The following is a 22,436-nucleotide window of genomic DNA, read 5'->3' on the forward strand; positions in this document are numbered from 1 at the left end:
CCTGAGCACTGTCACACACACACACACACACACACACACACACACACACACACACACACACACACACACACACACACACACAAAGACTCATCAGTCTCTAAGAAAGCCAATGCTAATATCCAGCACACATTAAATCCAACTTTTTACTGCCTCAGCACACCTCTATTCTCCTAGTTCTGTTACCAAAGGAACCAAAAAGCAGGTGGAAAGAAAAGTCATCGAAGCAGAAGGGCCAGCCTCCCTCCCTTCCACCTCCTTAGACAAGCCAGCAGGAAACCTAAATGGGAGAAACAATTTTTATAATTAAACACAGGTCAGAGCTTTGATGATACTCTGAAATAGGGTGCTATAAGTATTGACAGCTTTTCCTACTGTGAGAGACATTGGAAAATTTTGCAGGCAGCAAACAGTGTTCAGAAATGCCATGGACCTACTGAAATTTCATCCGGGTTGGGGGAAGAAGTTTAGAGAAAGGGTTTGAGGAGGAAATGGGAATGGAAATATGTGCTTTGTAACTGCATATACTGAGTTCTTATTAATTAGAGAATGGGTTTCTTTTTTATGATCATATAATAGACAACAACATAAAATAGACCAAGTCAACCATATTTAAGTATTCATGGCATTAAGTAGACTTCCATTGCTCTATCATCCATTGACTATGACCACCCACCAATAATACACAAACCTTTTTGATCTTTCCAAGTTGAAAGCCCACCCATTCTTAAATATGGAATGGCCACACTTTAATGAATGACCAGAAGTTGGCTTCTCTGGCATTGCTACCCCTGCCATGACTGGTAAAGCCTTGGTTTGAGAACAGCTGTCTAGACCACAACAAGTGTTCCTGGTCCTTCTTCAGGTAAACATGAAGCTCAGTAGCACATATTCCTACTTCTTGAGCAGGATGGTTTGATGCTTTCTCATACTTTTCTCCTCCAAGAATGGGGGGAGGGTGCCTTCTCGGAACCCTAGTTCCATTTGGAATGCTCTGCTACTGAATGTTCAGAATTTTGTTGCTCATGAAAGCCAGGATGGGACTGATTGTAAGCCTAAAGTGTGATCCCACCCATTCTGAATGTGGCTGTGCAGCTTCATGGAGCACAGGTCATGGGGACACACCATACGACCCCATCACCATGGCCAAGCCCTGGGCAACTCTTACTCTGTGAGAACTACACACCCAGCCTGGATTAAACACATATTTGGCTGCCAAAAGCAGAGGAAGAGATCAGTTCAAAAATAGTTTTGAATGTGCATGTGTGATTGTTTATTATAAACTCCTAATTCACCTGTTGCTATAATCAGATGCGATGATATCTAAGTTTAAAAATGACAATTTAAGGTGTCTTTGAATTCCCATAAAGATATGTTTTGTATATAGAAAACTAATTCTCGCTGGAATTTCAAAGTTAAGATATCAGCAAGGGGACTTCTGAGAATTATGTTATGGGTGATTGTCCTTCCACTGTAACTTTACCTTGTCCTCTTTCTTTGCATCCTTGTTCTCATAATTAAAAATAAAAAAATTAATAAAAAATGGTATTGGGAAAAATGGATTACCATATGCACAATAATGTAACTAAATTACTATTTATTTTTGTAAACATAAATACCATTACATAATTATATTATTATTTTGTATTATTATATAAAATTACAGACAAATTAAAAAAAAAAGAAAACTAATTCTCACTCATTTCTGGACCCTGGAATTCTGCAATTTATTTATGCTAATAATTTGAGGCATTAACTACAATTGAACCAGCAATTTGTTTCCTATATGAAAGTCTACAAGATGTCTTTAAATAGCTAATGTGTCAGGATTCTCAGAAAGTTAGACTTTTAGTAAATTATTCAACGGCTTAGTAAGACTACTGTTGCATATAGTACAAAAATACTAAAATGAAAGAAATTTCATTAAAGTGAAATCTACGTACCACTAAAAAAAGACAATGGTAAGAAATCTAATACCACTGAAAAAGACAATAAGACTGAAAAGAACAATTCCTTTTGTACTGGTACAGCAAGTCCCATTCCCTTACAAGCTTTACGAGACCATGTGGCGAGCTGGAGAGATAGCACAGTGGTAGCAGGGGTCCTCAAACTTTTTAAACAGGGGGCTAGTTCACTGTCCCTCAGACCATTGGAGGGTCTGACTATAGTAAAAACAAAACTTATGAACGAATTATTATGCACACTGCATACATCTTATTTTGCAATGAAGAAACAAAACAGATACAAATACAATATGTGGCCTGCAGGCCATAGTTTGAGGACCACTGGTGGTAGGGGTTTGCCTTGCTTGTGGCTGACCTAGGACAGATGGTGGTTCAATTTCCGGCATCCTATATGATCCCCTGAACCTGCCAGGAGCGATTTCTGAGCACAGAACCAAGAGTAACCCTTGAGCGCCACTGGATGTGACCCCAAACCCAAAAACCACCCCCCCAAAAAAACACAAACAAAGAAACAAACAAAAGCAAAGAGATTGTGTGGAGGCCAAAAATTTTTTTTTGAATCATCAGTTTGAACCACACTCTTTAGATTCTTCATCCTTTCAAGTTCAAGCAAATGTGTAAGCAAGTCATTGCTCTCCTTAGTTGGATGAGTTTTTCTGTAGAATGGACTTCTATTTAAGTGGAAGGGATCTGTGTCCTTTGCCAATAAGACAGCTATTCCTAGCAACTTACCAAGTGCATTTTGATGTGAAAATACCATTGTGAGACAGAAGATAGGCAGGACTTTGAATCCTTTGTGAGCTCTTCGAAGAAATCTTTAGGAAGTTAGTAATCTATCATACTTAAAAAAATTACTCTGCTTAGGTAATCTCATCTATAACAGGCATATCTAATATAACTATATGTTTGCAAACCAACTTCCAGGCATAAATGAACAGGGATGAACAGTTTTACAATTGAATAAAAGTTTAAATGAATGAAAAAAAATTTTTTATTGGGTCACACCTGGCAGCACTCAGGGGTTACTCCTGACTCTATGCTCAGAAATCGCTCCTGGCATGCTTGGGGAACCATAAGGGATGCCGGGATTCGAACCACCGTCCTTCTGTGTCTAAGGCAAATGCCTTACCACTGTGCTATCTCTCCGGCCCCATAAATGAATAAAAATTTAAATGAAAATTTAAATTTAAATATAAATGGCCAAAGGACACATGAAAAAAAATGCTCCACATCACTAATAATCAGGGAGATACAAATCAAAACAACTATGAGGTACCATCTCACACCATAGAGACTGACACAGAGACTGACACAGATCAGAAAGAACAAGAACAATCACTACTGGTGAGGATGTGAAGAGAAAGGAACTCTCATTCACTGCTGGTGGGAATGCCGTCTGGTTCAACCTTTATGGAAAACAATATGGAGATTCCTCAAAAAACTGGAAATTGAGCTCCCATATGATCCAGCTATACCACTCCTAGGGATATACCCTAGAAACACAAAAACACAATACAAAAATGCCTTCCTCACATCTATATTCATTGAAGTGCTATTTATAATAGCTAGACTCTGGAAACAACCGAGATGCCCTTCAACAGATAAATGGCTAAAGAAACTGTGGTACATATACACAATGGAATATTAGGCAGCCATTATGAGAGATGAAGTCATGACATTTCCCTATACATGGATGTACATGGAATCTATTATGCTGAGTGAAATAAGTCAAAGAAAGAAAGATATACACAGAATAGTCTCCCTCATCTATGGGTTTTAAGAAAGATAAAAGACATTATTGTAACAATGCCTACAGACTATAAATAGAGATGAGGCTGGAAGGACCAGCTCACAATTTGAAGCTCACTACCAAGAATGGTGAGTGCAGTTAGAGAAATAATTACACTGACAACTATCATAGCAATGTTAATGAATCAGAGAATTATAATGCCTATCTTTCAAATACAGGCGGGGGGGGGATACATTGGTTATGGGAATGTTACATGGTGAAGGGGTGTTCTTTATATGACTGAAATCCAACTACAATCATGTATATATATATATATACAATCATGTATATATATATATTTATATATCTTGAATTTAGAGAGAAAAAAGTTCTCAAGTTAGATCAAGAAGGCATTCCACCAGGGGGCGCAGTTTGTACTTCTTTATTCCCATGGCAGTGGTGAAAAAGAAAACCACACACTATATCTCTGTAAAGTGTTTTATAATGTCCCACTGGCTTAGTTTTTATTTCAAGGAAGTTCTGTCTTCATATTTGATCACTGTCAATCAAAGTCAAGTCATTCTCAACATCTTACCCCATTAATACTAAGTTTTAAAGACACTGTCAGCAGATCTCTCTATTAGAAGAGGAACATCCTATTAATTCCAAATTAATCCTTTCTTGTAGCCAGGAACCCTTTCATAAAGCAAGAGCTTTTTAGCAATAAAAATATTACAGGTTACTTACAATTGAATTTTATAAACTGAGAATTCTTTACGATAGCATCGCTAATCAATTTTGAAATGCTTTATTAGATATTAGAAATATTCTACTCAACAACACTAACTAGAACGACAGCAATTGGAAACATTAACTTCTAAATATAATGTGTATTTCAACCCTTGCTTGACCTCTAAAACCACATTCGAGGGAAGAAAACATTGTTTAGTATGTATGCATACTAGCTGAGTCAGAAAAATTTCTTAACTTATTTGTCTTCTGGCTTCCTTTTCAGAAAAAAAATTATGATCCAGGACCAAAGGTGGTTGGTTCAAATCCCGGTGCCCCATATGGTCCCCTGTGCCTGCCAGGAGCTATTTCTGAGCAAACAGCCAGGAGTAACCCCTGAGCATTGCCAGGTGTGGCCCAAAAACCAAAAAAAAAAAAAAAAGTACCTTCTTTTCCTTCACTCACACACTCAACTGCATCCAAGGCTTCTTACCTCTACCTGGTATTTATTTTTTGGTATGATAATAATATACTTAATTAATAATATACTTTATTAATTAAAGTTGCTTTTCAAAGCAGTTCTACATTTGCTTTCTTACTACTAGTGCCACTACTTTACAGCTCTATCATAAATATATGAGAGTTCTAGTTGTTCACCAGAATTTTGTATTGTTAGTATTCTAGATTTGGGCCATTCTAATAGGTGTGTAGTAACATCTCACTGTTGTTTCGATTTATGATTTCCTTGACCACATGAAATGGAGCATCTTTTTATCTGCTTCTCTGCCACTAGTAGAACTTCTTTAAATAGACTGACTCCTGCCTCCTTCTTCCAAAGAGTGCACTAAGCTGAGCATACTCACAAATTTCCCCAGCAGAAATTGAATGATATTCCAACCATATCAAGTGAGAGAGAACTCTATCAAGAGCATCCTTTCCTGTGCATCATATGGCAACATGTGGTGAGCTGAGAGCAAGATTCATCAGCAGGAATTTCTGATCAAATAGACCTGTGGAGCTGATCTAGTGCTTGTGGATTTGGGTTGTTCTGGAGTCTGAGAGGCCTGAAGGCCTCTCCCTGGTTGAGGAGCCTCTAAACTGCTGTGTGTAGGCCAGGGGAGTTCAAAGAGGGGCAAAGACACCTGCCCTGCATATAGCTGGTCCTGTTGCATCTCCAGCACGACATGGTCCCCTGAGCATCTCAGGACATCTTGTATCTCAGTTCAGAAAGGGTCAAAGACACTTGCCTCGAGCATGGCTGGTCCTTCTTTATTCCCAGCAACATATGGTCCCCTGAGCATGGTCATCTTAGTGCATCTCAGAGCACTGTCAGGATGGTCTTGAAGTGACTCTGAAGGGCTGGAGGAGTGAGGAGTACCTCTTCCTTGATCCCTCACAATAGATTCTTGGCCTGATTGCCACCTCAGGGCCCCCTGAATGACTTGTGAGACCCCAGCCCATAGTGTGGCTCCTCCTGGGGTGAAGATGATCCCCTAAAGGCTACCCAGAGTGCCAAGAGAGGGAATGGGGAAAGGGCAGAAACACAATGAGTGTCCGGCCAACATTTCCCCACAATCTTGACCTCTGTACCCATCCACTCCTGTCAGGAGGGCTGCATATTCATCACTCCATGGAGGATCACTCTTTGAGCGTCTTCTCAGCTCTGTCACTCTTGGGGGACAAAGGCCCAGCAAACCTCTTCAGGACCACACCTTCTCTAGGCACTGCTCCGACCTCAGAGGTAGGGTGGAAACAGACACATTTGAAAATGCTGCCGAATGGAAATTTCTTGCTGATCTTCTTTCTTAAACATTTGTTCTAATGCACCAACTATTCTGCTCACTGTTTTCTACCCCGCCTCCCCCCACTCTCCACATCTGCCTGCACTTGGCTTTTGATGTGGCAGCCTCTTAAAAAGAGACATTATTAAGCAGACAAGCACATCAGCCCAGGAGCTACACTCTGTCCCTCGCTTATTCTTAACAAAAATCTCCTTTTGTATTCCTTTGTGCTGAAGTGATTAATCACTTAACTACGCAAGTGTCGCTGATGATCTTTCTGGATGACTCCAGCCACCATGTGTCTGTCCCCTCTCCATCCAAATGGTGCAAACATATTAGCATCTGCTCTGGAGTCTTTATTCTATCACAGTGGGGTCCTCATTCCATATGACAATAACGAGGGAACCTCAAAAGGGAACTGTGTGTCCTGAGCTTGTCTTTTTCTAGAGTCTGAGCATGTGTGGAGGAGGCACTTAGAGACTTCACTTGAAAAAAATAAGTACAAGGAACCAGCAAGCTAAAATGTCCTAATAATAAATGATTATTCTGCAGACCAGACAAGAGGTTTTTATTGTACAGTCTGCAGAGAACCTCTTGTCCCCATTTTTTTCTATGAAGTATCATATTCATTGCACTGGGGCCGGCTTTTCCCCCCCCCCTTCTCTCTGTTTCTCTGATTATTGTGCAAGGCAGTTTTCAAATGTCTCTCCTATTGGACACTGAGTTCTTGATTCACTAATCCATATTCTGATTTGCAGGGTTGGGCGGCTTGTAAACTTTTCAGGAGTCGTTAGAAAGGCCACCCTTTCTGGCAGCTGTAATTGACTAAAATATATTTAAAAACTGACCCGAGTCCCTCTTAAGTCCTAAGTGATGGCCTGGAAAAAAGAGAGCTACAATAATTCAGAAAGTATTTCTTCCAAATATTCCAGTGGTGTTAAATTAATTAACATGAAGTCCTAGGGCAAATGCCCTGAAAACATGCATTTTTATCTGCAGGAATAAATCTATATTTGAGAATACTAAAAAGATATTTATAAACAGCTGAGAAATAGACTTTAAATTACTGTGCATAGTAAGTCAATAATAAGCATGCTGAGCTTAAGACTTTTAATCAGGTTTGGAAAGTCCAATCAATGTTCATAGAAACCTTTTTTTAATTTAAACACCATGATTACAAAGTTGTTCATGTTTGAGTTTCAGTCTTACAATGGACACCACCATTCACCCATGAACGTTTCCCACCATCAATGTCCCCTGTTTTGTTCCCTCTCTCCTTGCTGCCTCTGGGGCAGGCATTTTGCTCTGATTTCTCTTTCTGTCTGTGTCTCTTCCTTTTTTGACACTGTGGTTTGTACAATTGTTAATAAAGGAATACTGTGCATATCATTTTATTTCAATCCATCGCTCAGTTATTGTCCTGAATGATCAATTCCAACTCTCATTGTCACAGTGGACCCTTTTCTACCCTAACTGCACTGCACCACTGTTTGTGGCAAGCTTCCTACCTTGAACCTCCTGGCCCTCATTTCTGTTGTCTATGGATATACTACTATACCATACTATCTATTAATTTTCTTATATCCCATAAGTGAGATTCTATGTCTATCTCTCTCTGACTCATTTCACTCAGCATAATACTCTCCATATCCATCCACAGATAAGCAAATTTCAAGATTTCATTTTTCCTAACAGCTGTATAATTTTCCATCATGTAGATATACACTCATTTGCTGTCAGGCACTTGGGTTGTTTCCAGGTTCTTTCTATTGTAAATAGTGCTGTGATGAATGTAGGAGTACAGAGGGCATTTTTGTATTGTGTCTTTGTGTTCCTAGGATATATCCCTGGAGTGGTATTGCTGGATCATAAGAGAGCTCAATTTCTAGTTTTTGTTTTGTTTTTTTTTTTTTTTTGAGAAATATCCATATGGTTTTTCAAAAAAGGCTAGACTAGAGGGCATTCCACCAGTGGTGAAAGAGAATCCCTTTCATCTCTCATTCACATCAGCACTGGTTGTTCTTTGTGATGTGTGCCTGTCTCTGGTGTGAAATGGTATTGCATGTTATTTTGATTTGCATCTTCCTGATGATTAATGATATGGAACATTTTTTAATGTGCCTTTTGGCCATCTGTATTTCTTCTTCGAGTAGATACCTATTCATTTCTTCTCCACATTTTTGGATGTCATTAGATGTTTTTTCTTGCTGAGCTCTACCAGCACCATTGGCATGTGAACTGCTCATGGTCCTTTACAGTGGCTCATCCCAGATGGAAGTCTACTGTTCTATATCATTTCTCTGGTTGCTGATGCTGTTGAGTTCTCAGTGGCCTCCTTTTTGCCACTTCACTTCACCACAAGACTGGTCAGTGGTGCAGAAAAGCCTCATGATCAGTGCTTGCAACTCGTTTTGGCTTTTGAGAGATCCTTGACCAAGACATTTCCTGATCAGTGACTGCTGTAAGCCATTTTTTCAGACTCCACAAGACTTTAGACTAGAATTTATATGCTCATCAGATCATTTCTCTTAAGACTTATAAGAAATGTTTATCTCCTTTGTATACTTCTTAAGTGTATTTCTTTAACATATATATCTTTATTGAATATTTTTATCATGTAGTTACAGCTTTTCCTCTATTCTTCGGATTTGCCAGTAAGAATTTCTTAGAAGACAGTAGAGATAGTACCTTTGAAATTTTGTGTTGTTTCTAAAAATAGGTTATTGGAATTGTTTGGTTTGTTGATTTTTTTCTTTTTTTGTTTGGGCCACACCCGGTGATGCTCAGGTGTAACATCTGGCTTTGTGCTCAGAAATCACTTCTGGCTTGGGGGACCATATGGGATACCAGGGGGTCGAACCTAGGTCCGTTCTGGGCAGTTGTGTGCAAGGCAAATGCCCTACCACTCTATTGCTATTGCTCTGGCCCCTTGAATTATTTGGTTTGTTATTATCTTCCCCTCAGGCCTCCATTGTATCCTATAGCACCTTTTTTTTTTTTTTAACATGGGAGCATTACACTCAGAAAATATTAGATACTAAGAGGAATTATCTTGGGGCCGGAGAGATAGCATGGAGGTAAGGCATTTGCCTTTCATGCAGAAGGTCATTGGTTCAAATCCCGGCATCCCATATGGTCCCCTGAGCCTGCCAGGTGCAATTTCTGAGCATGGAGCCAGGAGTAACCTCTGCGCACTACAGGGTATGACCCAAAAACCAAAAAAAAAAAAAAAAAGAGTTATCTTTTAGGGATGAGAACTCAGTAATTTTTTGTTATAATGGGCCTTCTATCCTGAAAATTTGCCATAGAGACTTGGGCTTTAGTCGCTTGGACATCGAGATTACCCCTGAGCCTTGGATCTCATTTTTGGGTCCAGCACTATTTCTGCTCCTATACCAGGAATTGACCTTTTACTATTAAGGACCCTGGATCTGCACTAACTGACCACAGCCAGTTGAGGCTCTGCTCTCAACATCAAGAAAATTCTGGAGATCAAAGTCTCTCTCAAACCTGAAGAGGGATGAGACAAACAACTTCCTACTAGGATACTCCTATAAAGAATGAAAGACCCATTGCCACTTTCTGGCTTATCATATTGACTTGACCTCTGTATCAGCCAAGCCTGGATAACCTGACATGACAGGGAGATCATAAAGGCAGGTTGGCCTAGTAAAATTGGAGATTGTCTACGAATGACTGGAACTGCATTGGTACAAACTTGCCCCAGGGTGGGTTAACAATCTAACCTGGCTATGGCTTGAAAATTAGCAATGCCTTGCTTTGAAGGCAGATTTCCCTGCAGATACATATGGGGATAAATGAATAACACATCTAAGTCTTAAGTTCCAACCTAAATTCGTAAAATATAAATTTATTTATTCATGTGCCACACCCAGCAATGCTAGGGCTGACTTGTGGCTCCGAGTGCAGAGGTCACTCAGAGTGGGCTTTAGGGACCATAAGAGGGAGTGGGGAATTGAACCTGGGTCAGCCACATGCAAGGCAAATGCCCTCCCCAATGTACTATAGTTCCGGCCCCTCATGTATTTATTTTTGCTGTGCTGGGGATTGAAGATGGGTCCTTGATAAGCAAGAATGTGCTCGATCACTGAGCCACATCTCTGGTCCCAGGCAGTCATGTCTCTTTCAAATACATGGCTAATTTGAAACAGATACTGAAAATTTTTGAGGTCTCCATTTCTTCAATGCTCAAATGACCATTTCTATCCAGAATTCTTTTAGATTCTGTGCACAAGACTAATTTGTGGCAAATCACGGCAATGTCACAGCCCTCACTTGACAAATAATATTGTACTTTTTTATGAGGTTAATATGATTAAAAATGTATGAGTTGATCACTTTGGATAGATGCACTTTGATTGTTCTGAGAAGTGCTTCCCCCAAGAGCTTATTCTGGTGGGGATCACCCTGACTACGAATAACAACATGGTAATCAACTGACTTGTCCCTGAACACAGATCATTCTGCTGTTTCCCCTTGCATGTTGTCTTCATTTCTGTCAAGGTAATAAATTCAGTCTACTTATTTATTAGGCAACTCAGATTGGAGACAAGGTTGAGATTTCCTGATTCATACAGAGCTAATGCTAAGATTCCTTTCACTCCTTTCCCCCGTAGGCCTCAAGAACAGGGCCTGGCTCAGTGAAGGAGGATGAGAGCAGCTGAGGATCCCCACAGTGACAGGGGAGGGGAGGAAGGAAGGGTGCAGAGGAGGATGGGGTATTGAAGTTGGTCTCACTTTAGGGCACATGAGGGCACACATGGGTCTGTGGTCCTAGCATGGAGGATAAGCCATGAGGAAGGAAAAAAATCACATCTCAAAAGGATTTGAGGAGCATGTGATTGGCAGAAACTGGGGAAGAAACACTGGATAAGTCACAGAATGCCCATGGGCAGTGCCCGACTAGGCCAGGTGCCCTGACCTCTCTGTAATGAGGGTACAGAAACCACTTTAGTTCCTGTGGAAATGCCCTCAACTTCCAGAAGCAGGGTCAGCATAGCCGAGGTCAGAACTCAGGGTTCATGGTCCAGGCCAAGAGCTGGTGTTAGGAAAGAGCCTTCACTGCTCTATCTAGAGGACTGAGTTGGGCTGGGGTATGGGACAGTGAAAACAAAGGTCACCCAGTGCCAGAGAGATGGCCAGGGTCCCACAGGGAGGCCTATCTGCCTCTGAGCACCATGATGGGGTTTCTAACATCCCACCCCAAACCCTTGGTAAAAGACTCTTCCTTGCCTTATATTTGAAGCATCAGTATCTCTTTAAAAATATTTCAACATTCCTGTGCATCTTCATAACTACTCTAATATACATTCTAATATATATGTTGACTAATTCAATTAGCTAAATAATTAAGGTGAATACTGTAGTTCACTAAAAACTGTGCAATTTGTATATAGCAATTCCCTAAGTCATTTTCAGTTCTGATTCACAGCCAACTGATCACATTCAATGGTTATATATGCTTGTCTTATTCTTCAGGATAGAAAGAGGGAAAAAATTGCTCACTGGTTCAATTAAATAAATTTAGGAAGGGACACAAAAACAAACTGGTTGACTGGTGCCAAACATATTACTGTTAGAGGATAGCATCGAAAGAAACACAGATTAAAAATAAGTATATCCTTAGGGAACCTAGGCACTAGAAAGAAATATAAGATGGCATAATTTCACTTGTATTAATATTTTCAACTCTACACAGTCAAATAAAAACAACATTGCAAGCATAAACCTCCCTTATGAATAAAGATAAGAATTTAAAATTTTATTTCACTTAATCCAAATTTAAGTGCTTCTTTTTCTGAAAATCAAAGGCAGTTGAAATAACAAGCAGCAAAACATGAAGTGCATACTGTGAAATTCTGGTGGCAAAGAGGATCAGGTCCTGTGGGCCACACATGCTTGGTGCTCACAGCCGTGTTCTCACTTCCTCTCTCACCATCTACACCCTAGTGTTTCCCAGTCTTTGCTTCCACATGCCTTTCAAATGAGCACTGTGTAGCACTCTGCTTTCATTACAGCCCATAAGCATCTGCTATTCCCCAGCCTGTGCTTCTGGCCAGTGTTCTCATATGCTGAGAAAATATTCTTTTTGAGGTACAGTCTTTTTATTGGCCGGTGAGACCACACTCAACAGCGCCGAAGGGTTACACCTGGCTCTGCACTCAGAAATCACTCCTGTCAGGCTTGGCGGACCGTATTGGATGCTGAGGATTGAACCTGGGTTGGCAATGTGCAAGGCAAATGCCCTCCCCACTGTGTTATCATTCTGGCCTGGTATAGTCTGTTGTTTGTTTGTTTGCTTAGGACAACATCATGCAATGCTCAGGGGTGATACTCCTGGTTATGTGCTCAGGGATCATACCTGGCAGTGCTCCGGGGGATCATAGAAGATGCTGGGGATAGAATTTGGGTCAGCTACATCAAGGCATGTGTCCTACCTGCTGTCTATTGTTGCAATTCTGACTTCTATTCAATCTAAGGTTCTTTGTTCTGTGGATGAACCTTCCAAGGTCAGAACAACAGACAACTTTAAAAATAAAGTCATCTGAATGTCTGGGTACTAGAATGCAGCGCTGAGATTCTCTAAGTATTTACAGGAAACTGCCAAGCCACATCCTTGCTGCTGCCAGACACCAGCACATGGTGCCATCTGCCACAAACACACGGCCCCTGAACCTCTGACTCATCTTCAGCGGGAGGCACGAAGCATCATTCACTTCATTGGAATCCAGCGGCCTCCTGCCTGTGTTACTCCTCTCTCTTCCTCTCTCCCACTCAGCACCTCCCAGCAGAACACTGACAAACACCCAACTGTAAAAATGCCCACTCTGGGCTCTGACTTTACCCCCTAGTATCCAGACTGAAAGTATATTCCCTCAGCTCCTAGACCCATTAGTTGCCAACATTCCCTTGGTCTTCACCCAAGACCAAGTTCTAATGCTCTAATGGAGGATCTTTGTGGCTTTAATAGTGTGAGTGAGAATGAGATGACCAAACAGAAAAGGTCTAGAAGGGCATTCTATTTCCCAACAGGGATGTCCAGACTACTGGGGATCCTTTGGCTGTCACCCTAAAGCCTATGGGTTCAGAAGAGGTTCTAAATGAGTGTGATCTCCTGCTCCATTTCTGTCAGAACTGAACACACCTCTGATGTCAGAGTTGAAGGAGCACAGCCAACAGGCCCTCAAAAACAGGACATCCTTAGGTATCCCTCAGAGGCACCAAGACACCCTCTGTTACAGAAGTGAAATTGTCTGTGGGGTATGAAGAAACAATATGAGAATAACAAATAGTTTAGATATCAGAGCCTGAGAACTGGTTTACAGATCTTAGTATAGGATGGGTAAAAGTGGAGTTAGTTGAGGGGACCCTGAAAAATGGTGGAGGGAAGCAGATACTCCGGTGGAAGTTGTGGTTGCATGAAAGCCCATGGCTAAATAGTATTGTAAATCACAGGATTTAAAATTTTAAAGCATATATAGTTTTGCGGTAGAGCTAGAGAGCTAGTAAAATAATGGCTATAAAATACATACATCAACAGAGGCAAAATAAAACATAAACTGTGATATTTCTCTCTGTATCCATTTAGATGACCAAAAGAAAAAGAAACACTTCTAAGCAACATTGATTTATTCTGGACATGATTTTTATGTTTTACGATGAAGTTCTCTAGGCTTCTATCAGGTTTGCTATTATTTTATTGCAAGAAGCAATGGGATATATTAATAGGGCCCACAGACATTTATTCCAGATTGGTTTTTCCATGAATGGATTTTAATTTGCCACTAAAAAATGTTTACTGCTAAAAAAAAAAACAAAATAATTTATAATGAAAAGAATATAAATCACAGACTTTGTGGCAGAAACAGGGTGATTTGACCTGGGTTAATTCTACACATTACTCAAACAAGGTACTTCATACCAGTGTGTCTCTATTATCTATTTTTTCAACAGGGAGCTGATTATATATATGCATATATATATATATATATGTGTGTGTGTGTGTGTGTGTCTGTGTGTCTGTGTGTCTGTGTGTAGGTATGTATTCCCCGCTTGAGTTAATAAACATGCAGACATTGAAATACAAGACCCTAATCTGAAGAGACCACTGTGACCCACATAGTGCTGTTCTCAGCTGTCTGCTCACTCCCAGACATCCACACTGAAAAAGTCTTTCCAGGTGTAGTCTTGGTTCCAGAAAACCAAGGAAAGTGAGTTCTCTTTATGGGGTAAAGTTTGTCTAATCATAGTGTCCGAAAACTGATTTGGGTCTCCAGAATTTAAACAAGTACCAATTTCCCTGTATGTGTATAGAGCTAACACTGTGATTCCATGCAAAGACCCATTACATAGGTTTCACAGAAAATGGTAATTAATGCAATGACTATAGGTGAAAGCCACAAGGTGAACTACTTGAACTGTAAACTGGAATCGCCTCTGATATCACCTCATAAATTCAAACCAGAATCTCTCTCTCTCTCTCTCTCTCTCTCTCTCTCTCTCTCTCTCTCTCTCTCTCTCTCACACACACACACACACACACACACACACCTCTTTTGAACAAGATTCTTGATGTAATAGGTAATGCCCTCAAGAGCTACAAGGAAAACTGTCTAGCATGAATCTGCACTCCCTCAATTCTTCCCCTATGCCATGCCATTAAGTTGCATGTGAGCTTTATTTGCTGAATAAATGTTAATGCCGTTCTCCGTTAATGGATAATGCTAGAAAAAGTATCTCAACATTACAGTGCTGGAACCATTAAGGATGAAATATAGGGAACTTAGAAATCTGTCTGTAACAAGTATAAGGGCTTCTAGCCCTTATCTTCTGTCTTTATAGAACATAGTTCTAATCTCTCCCTGGGTTAAATGCGTTTTTGCAATATTACATAGATTTATTAGGTCCCAGGATTAAAGTTTCGAGTAAGAATAAAAAATAATTACACTTTCAAACAGAAAGCAATATTCAAATGACTTGAAAACAGTCCCCTCAGCAAAACTAAAGAGGTGGGAGAGGAGAAAGAAGTATAAGATGAGTTTAAAAACATTAGCTATCAAATGTTGCTGAGTTCAAGGGCACAAATGCAGAATCTGGTTCTTTTGAATCATAAACACCCAGAAATGGCAAAACTCCTCTTTCAAGAAATGCTTGGGAAGTTTCATCAATGGGCCAGGGGACACATTCATTCAACGAGGCGGCAGTGGTGAGGAGAGCTGAGCCTAGACCAGGTGGGCATCCATTCAAACCAGAGCTGTCCCTGCAAGCTGTGTGATGGGTATGGAAAGCAGAGATTTGCTGCCTTTGCTGAAGAGATGGAACTTGTTGGTGCCTTCTCTGTAGGGCAGTTGTGAAGCAAGAGCAAGAAACTTAAGACAGGAATCCATGTATAGTTTGGGCTTAATAAGTGCTATAGTGGTTTAATGTAGTTCTAGAAAATGAAAAGGCACCAGAATAGAAACTGTCCTTTCTCACACAGGATTCTAACCTCACTGCTAATCTTCTGGTTCTCCCTGCCTGTATCTTGCCTCTTTATACCACAGAAACAACAACAGGAAGCCACCCATGGCCACTGGGGGAGGGAAGGTCTACAGCTAGGCTTCTTGATGTTTGATTGAAGTAACGTCCATTTACATTAAACATCATAGAGGTTTGGCATAAGTGTCATTTTAAACCCAAATCTGTTCACAATCATTATTCTTGTCTCTAAAAGTCCCACTTCCACCCTTTATCTCAGGCGGTTATATATTCTCTTCTCCCTTGTCCTGTCAGGAAGTCTGGACATAGTGGACAAGGATTCACTCTTCCCAGCATATATAACTTTTCATTGTCAGAATATTTCCCCTCAACTTCTCTACTTAACCTCTTTTGTGACATCATCCTTTCTCTGATTTTCAGTGGTTCTCATGGTTTCTCTCACTTTTTTTTAATAATTACTTTTTAAAGCACTGTGGTTTTACAAAATTGTTTATGATTAAGTTTCTATCATAGTATGAACCATAGAGAGAACCATAGAATGAACCACCATTCATCACCACCAATGCCCACCACCATAGCTCCAGTTCCTTGGTTTCCCTCCCCCAGCACTTGACTCTGGGAAAGGTATTTTACTTCTATCTCTTTTTCCTTTTTTTTTTTTGATACTGTTACTATTATTGTTAGTGCAGGGATACCATGCATATCCTTTTATCACTTTTAGCATCCAGTTCTTGTCTGGAGAGATCAGTTCCAACTATCATTGTCCACAGTGGTCCATTCTCTGCCCTAACTGCACTCACTGCTCTTTGTGGCAAGCTTCCTACCATGGTCTGGTCCTGTTGGTCATTATTTGTTTTCTCTATCTTTAATCTCTCTCCAAGTGACTTTTTTTTTTTTTTTGCTAACTATGTTGGCCTGTGCTGAGACCTCTGTACTTGCGTTTAGCCCCATGAATATTCAGTTTTTTGTTTTAGCTCCATCTATGGTCATCTATGTTCTCCATGTTTTCTTTCATGTCTCAAAGACTCTTCAAACTTGGTATTACTGAGAATCCATTTTTGACGTGTTCCCCTCTCTCCATGCTCTATCCATGTGTGAGTGACCCCCAATGCATCTCCCATCCGGACAGTGACAACAGTCTTTGTTTCTTCTTCTTCTTCGCTTCAGTCCCTTCCCTGTGACTTCCCGGCTGTGCACTTAAATGTCCACGTCACACACTCTCTACCCCAATTCTTTACATGCCACCCACCACCACCTCTGGGATCTGGGCTGCCTGAGAAAGTGCTGTGATTCTGACTTCTCTGGTCCATGTTTCTTCACCTACTCTCAAGCCCTCCTACCTTCTCTGCCTCTTCTGACCTCAAACATGCTAAGTTCTTTCTCTTCTCTCTTGAACACTCACCACTAGGTTGATTTTTGATTCACCACCAACCCCATTACAGTTCACATGTTTCTTGCTTTCTTGGCAAATATGTTCTTCATCCCAAACAAGGTTTTATAAAGTCCTGAGTATTTATCACAGTTGATATTTTCCATTTATGTCTGTGACTTTTAAAAATGTAGTACCTTTGCATCTCTTCCTGCACACTGCTACTTCCAAGAAGGCAAGACTCATGTCTATTTGGCCTACTATTATTCTATAAATCCCTGCACATGATAATAGTTGTTCAGAGAAATTTTCTATTTTTCTCATTCTATGGCATTATTCTCTTCCTCCATAATGATGACTGCAGTAACAAGAGACCTTCGCCATCTTGACCCTAACATGTTTACCTGAGTTGCTTCCAAGGTGAGAAAATATCAGTCAGAAAAATGACCTTAGGATAATTAACTCATGGTAGGTAGCAAAAAAAAGAGCAGTGACTATGTCTGTGATTTATAGCAAATAGAGTTGATCTAGGAGTTGTCACAAAGAGTCACATCATTCTCCTTTCAAAGACTCCCTCAAACATCACATTCACTCAATGAAACAGTACATTTTAAAATTCCACACACAGTAGCCACAGTGAGGGAAATACTACTGTGAGCCCCAGAAAAACACAATAGGCTGTCTCTGTGTTTGAGGAAGAGAATATTCTGGAATATTCTGGAAGATGGGTTGGTGCAAGTGAGGTAGAAAAGTCATGCTAGAATGCAGGAACTAAACCGAGCCAACTAGTGTCATGTTAGAGGCTACGGTAGTCACCAAGTGTGCTAGTGACACAGTGCGAAGACAATTGGGGCAAGGAAGGACTCATTTCACCCACCAGAACTACCTCCTCCACATCTACACTTCTTGGCACAATATTCAGATTTCATGATACATTATTTTTCCAAACTAGTGAGGCATAACTATTATAGAAGCTTTAAAAAGGAGGCGTGCCTATATTACTCACAGGTGGGAAGTGGTAGCAATGATGAGGTGGGGAATGAAATGGGTCCCAACTTGAGCAGGCTCACAGGATTCACACTTTTGTCGGAATTTATATTCCAGTATACTCAGCCCCAGAGCTCTAGTGCCCTCATGTCACCAAAAACATCAGCATCTCCCTCCACCTCACAGAGGATGAGGGTTTTTAAATACCAATACAAGAAGGACATGTGTGGTCTGGTCTACTCTCTTAGCAGCATGGTGTAGCTATAGGCACCATAGCTAATCAAATGAAATGGCTTCAAAATGGAATATTTGGGTCTCCAACATAATGGTATTCAGAAAGGAAAAACATAAATATATTAACATCTTACACTTTCATTGGTAAGGGTGCAACAAAGCCCCATGGTAGAGATATGCAGATAGAGAATACCATATGCATTTTATTTAACATATATTTAAATACCAGGAATAAAACCACCCACTTTGACAAGTCTTTCCTACAGAAATCTCGTCCATAATTAAAAAAAAATCATTAGGAATACTACAAGTCAAATTCAATTGTTTGGGTCAACTTAAAAATTTACCTGGCAAAATGACTTATAAAAAATTTGCCATTAAAAACAATTTTATACTCAATATCAAATTTTAAACTAAATAATCACATTACTGTAATTCACTAGCAACTCAAGAAAAAGTATTCATGATATTCAATAATTAAAGACATGCTAAAATAAAGATATTTTTTTCTTCAGAGAGAATTGTTACAACATCTGGTCTAATTTTTTTCTCTAGTATAATGTTAGCTGAGAACCATAAATTAATGGTCACTACCTTGGAAAGTATGAATAAAAAATGGGTTGAAGATGACATCCTGATTATAAGCTTGAATTCGAAGTTAGAACTAAGGCAGAAGGGCCGAAGCGGTGGTGCAAGCAGTAGGGCATTTCCCTTGCACATGCTAACCTAGTACAAATCCTAGTTTGATCCCCTGGCATCCCATATGGTCCTCCAAGCCAGGAGCAATTTCTGAGCGCATAGTCAGGAGCAACCCCTGGGCATCATTGGGTGTGGCCCAAAGGCCAAAAAAGAAAAGAAACAAGGCAGAACAATCTACCTTAAATGAGCATGGGTGAGGAAGTTGCTCTTGATAGGAATCCACTATAGAAGACAATAATGAAAAGGACATGCTTAGGAAGCAACAGGCAAATTAATAATATTACTAATAATATGAAAAGTACTGTATTTCTCATACCATAAGATGCACCCCCCTCCCCCAAATGCGTCTTATGGAGCGAATGCCACTTGGAGCTGAAGCCTCAGTGCAAGGGAGGAGAGCATCTAAAAACTATGTGCATCTATGGTCAAGTGAAAAATCAGGTAATATAGAAATAAATATTCAAATCCTGAGCACTGCATCCATTCCAGTGAGCTTCTGATTCTAATTACACTGAGGGGGAAAATAACAGGCAACTTCTACAGGCCTCAAAAGCACAGACCATTCATTCAAGGATGCTTTTAAATAATAGGGTGATAAATGGGAGCATCTAAATAGGAGCACAACCGTATTCTTCATCTCTGCTCTGTCTTCCAACTGATTACTTTAATACCATCTCACTGTGCACAGACACAGGTCTGAAGAATAGTCCCAAGCCCTTTAACAGATGCCCTGTTTGGTGGAGTGTCTCTTCAGCAATTTATGCGATTCCTCTCAGGAAAGGCACATTGCACCCAACAAACAATGGATTCCCTTCATGAGCGAAGCCTCAACCTTCTTTCTAGCTTTGACCCATTGATAAAGTTTGTAAAAGAACATCCTTACCCGGATTATTTCTTCCACACAGCTGTTAGTTTCTCCAGCTCTGCTCTCCTGAAAGCAAAGGAAAAGGAAGTAAAATTAGTCCCAGAGACTAGACTCTCAAGAAAAACAGTCATCCAAAAGACTGTGTAGACTGAGGGGAATGTCTAAACAGCATTACTACAGGCTCATTCTTTTTTTTTCTTTTTTTAAAAAAATAATATCTTAATTTAAGAACCATGATTACAAGCATAATTGTAGTTGCAATGAATATAGGTGTGAGAAAGGCATTTTTGTATTGTGTTTTTGTGTTCCTAGGGTATATCCCTAGGAGTGGTATAGCTGGATCATATGGGAGCTCAATTTCCAGTTTTTTTGAGGAAGCTCCATATTGTTTTTCATAAAACAAGCCCCAAGATGGGTAGCTTGAAATATGGTATGCACCTATGTCAGAGATAAATGTGGCAGCATAGAAGAGTGTAAAACATTTTTCCAGTATGAGTTCTGTCCAACTTGGGCCCATCAAAATGTGAAATATTTGTACTATGAATTCAGTTCACTGTTCACCCCCCACATGTAGGGTGGCCTTACCAAAGACAATCATCTGCTAAGGCTTAGGAAAAAGTCTGGTTGTCTCACTATTCTCTCTCCCCCTTTATTTAAACATCGTGGTAACAGAGTTGTTCATGATTAGATTTCAATCATACAATGCACACCAACCTTCACCAGTGCACATTTCCTGCCACCAATGTCCCCAGTTTCCCTCCCTTTTCACTCCTGCCTCTGGGGAAGATATTTGATTTCTCTCTCCCCCTCCCCCTTTTTTTCCCCATTTTAGACACTGTGGTTTACACAATGAGAGGAATCATGCTTATCACTTTATCTCCATTCAGCACCTAGTTCTTATCAGCATAATCAGTTCCAACTCTCATTGTCTCAGTGGTCCTTTCTCTACCTAATTGCATTCAACACTCTTGTGGCAAGCTTCCTACCATGGATTGGTCCTCCTGGCCCCCATCTCTAATCTCCTACTATTCTCAAAACTTAGACCTACTGGCTTGAAGAACTGAAAACTGAACAATAAAAAGCAGAAACACTCCTTGACCTTGTGTTATCCTCCATGTGCTCAGGCACATTTGCTGCCTGCTGCTGAGAAGCTAAGGGCTGTGAGAGCAGTATTCAGTGCTGGGAGCATGTGAAATTCAAGAGATTCTGTGTGATGCTTATTTGATAGTACCTCTATGGGAGATATTTCTGGTGGAGCCACACATGGCATTTACTATTCTAAGTGCTGTAATCGCAGAGAAAGATTTTTCTATATTCTTTGGTGCAAGGACGTTGGACATTAACCACCACACAGTATGATGACCTAAATCAGAGCTTCTTCATGGCTCACCCATTCCCCACCCCCTTCATGAAATGCCAGCTGTACCTCTCTGGTTTCCCCAGTGACTTCCAAGTCATCCTCCCTCTGCAGGTCAGCCATGAGTTTCACAGAGTTGTGCTCCCTAGCCCAGAAGTGCTCATCCATAATAGTATTCATCTCTTTCTTCCTGATGGCCTTCACCACCACTGTTATTCAACAGTCAATTCTTCTCTCGCTAGGGCACACTATGCTTGCCCCTCTGTCCTTCATAGAACATAATGGCAAAGCACTATTAATATTATCAAAGTACCTTAAAACAATAATTTAAGAGAAAATTGGCTTCATGTGCTAATAGAATCAATCAGGTATGTAAATTACTAATAAGAATCTTTAAATAAAACACTTGGATTCTCTTTAGCATGATTTATAGAACTGACAGGTTGCTGCTATGATTATTCCTCCCTGGAACCTTTCAAATTTCCACTGCCTGACTCTGAAAAGGGAATGTGCCATGAAAAAAAATTAAGAATAGGTGCTCACTTGAATGCATTTTTCTCATCACAACAGGAGTATGGAGAATCATTACATGAGGATCTAGGATGGCAGATCTCAGCCTGGATAGACAATTTATCACTAGGAAAGACCCTTGGGAAGTCCAAGAGGCACCAAAGTGAGATCAGGCCTTCCACAGTGGTCTTAGATTACAGTATGGATAGTCTGTCAGAGAAAAGCTTGGTCTCCTCTTGAACATTCCTAACTCCGGATGACCCTAGGAGCCTAAGAATAGAAGCTATATTGTACCAAAATTTCTAGGACCCACTTGGGCTGCAGTAGACCCAGAAGGCACAGTGTTACAGAAAAGCTCGATTATAAGAGGAGTTGGAGCCATTTTGAGTCCAACTCAATGATACTATTAAAAGAGAAACTAGATGGAGAAGTGAAGGACTTTGTCCAAAATAATTCAGGCAGCAAGAACTAGAAGATAAAGGAGAAATCATGCATATTTATCCAACCCCAGGAAATTCTCTATTAGCTCATAGAATCTTTCTAAACTCAACCCTTAGAAATGGCTCAGGGTAGGGTCACAGAAAACATCTCAAGAGTAGAATTTAAAGAATTCAGACAGTATTGGGGTAAAATTTCTCCTTCCTTTCATCTTATAAATTAGTCAACACTTAATGATTCAGTTCTCACTAACATCTAACATAAAATATATCATATGTA

General features: G+C 40.2%; 1 protein-coding gene across 1 annotated transcript in view; it reads right to left on the reverse strand.

The window, feature by feature from the left end:
• Window positions 1-22,436, reverse strand: part of AFF3 (ALF transcription elongation factor 3) — a 478,778-nt gene that overhangs the window by 208,546 nt on the left and 247,796 nt on the right. The window contains exon 7 of the mRNA XM_049785039.1: window positions 19,871-19,918. Within this exon, the coding sequence (XP_049640996.1) occupies window positions 19,871-19,918 (48 nt within the window). The remainder of the gene's footprint in view (window positions 1-19,870; window positions 19,919-22,436) is intronic.

This window comes from Suncus etruscus, chromosome 12 (assembly GCF_024139225.1).
Source record: "Suncus etruscus isolate mSunEtr1 chromosome 12, mSunEtr1.pri.cur, whole genome shotgun sequence".
Taxonomy (NCBI): Eukaryota; Metazoa; Chordata; class Mammalia; order Eulipotyphla; family Soricidae; genus Suncus; species Suncus etruscus.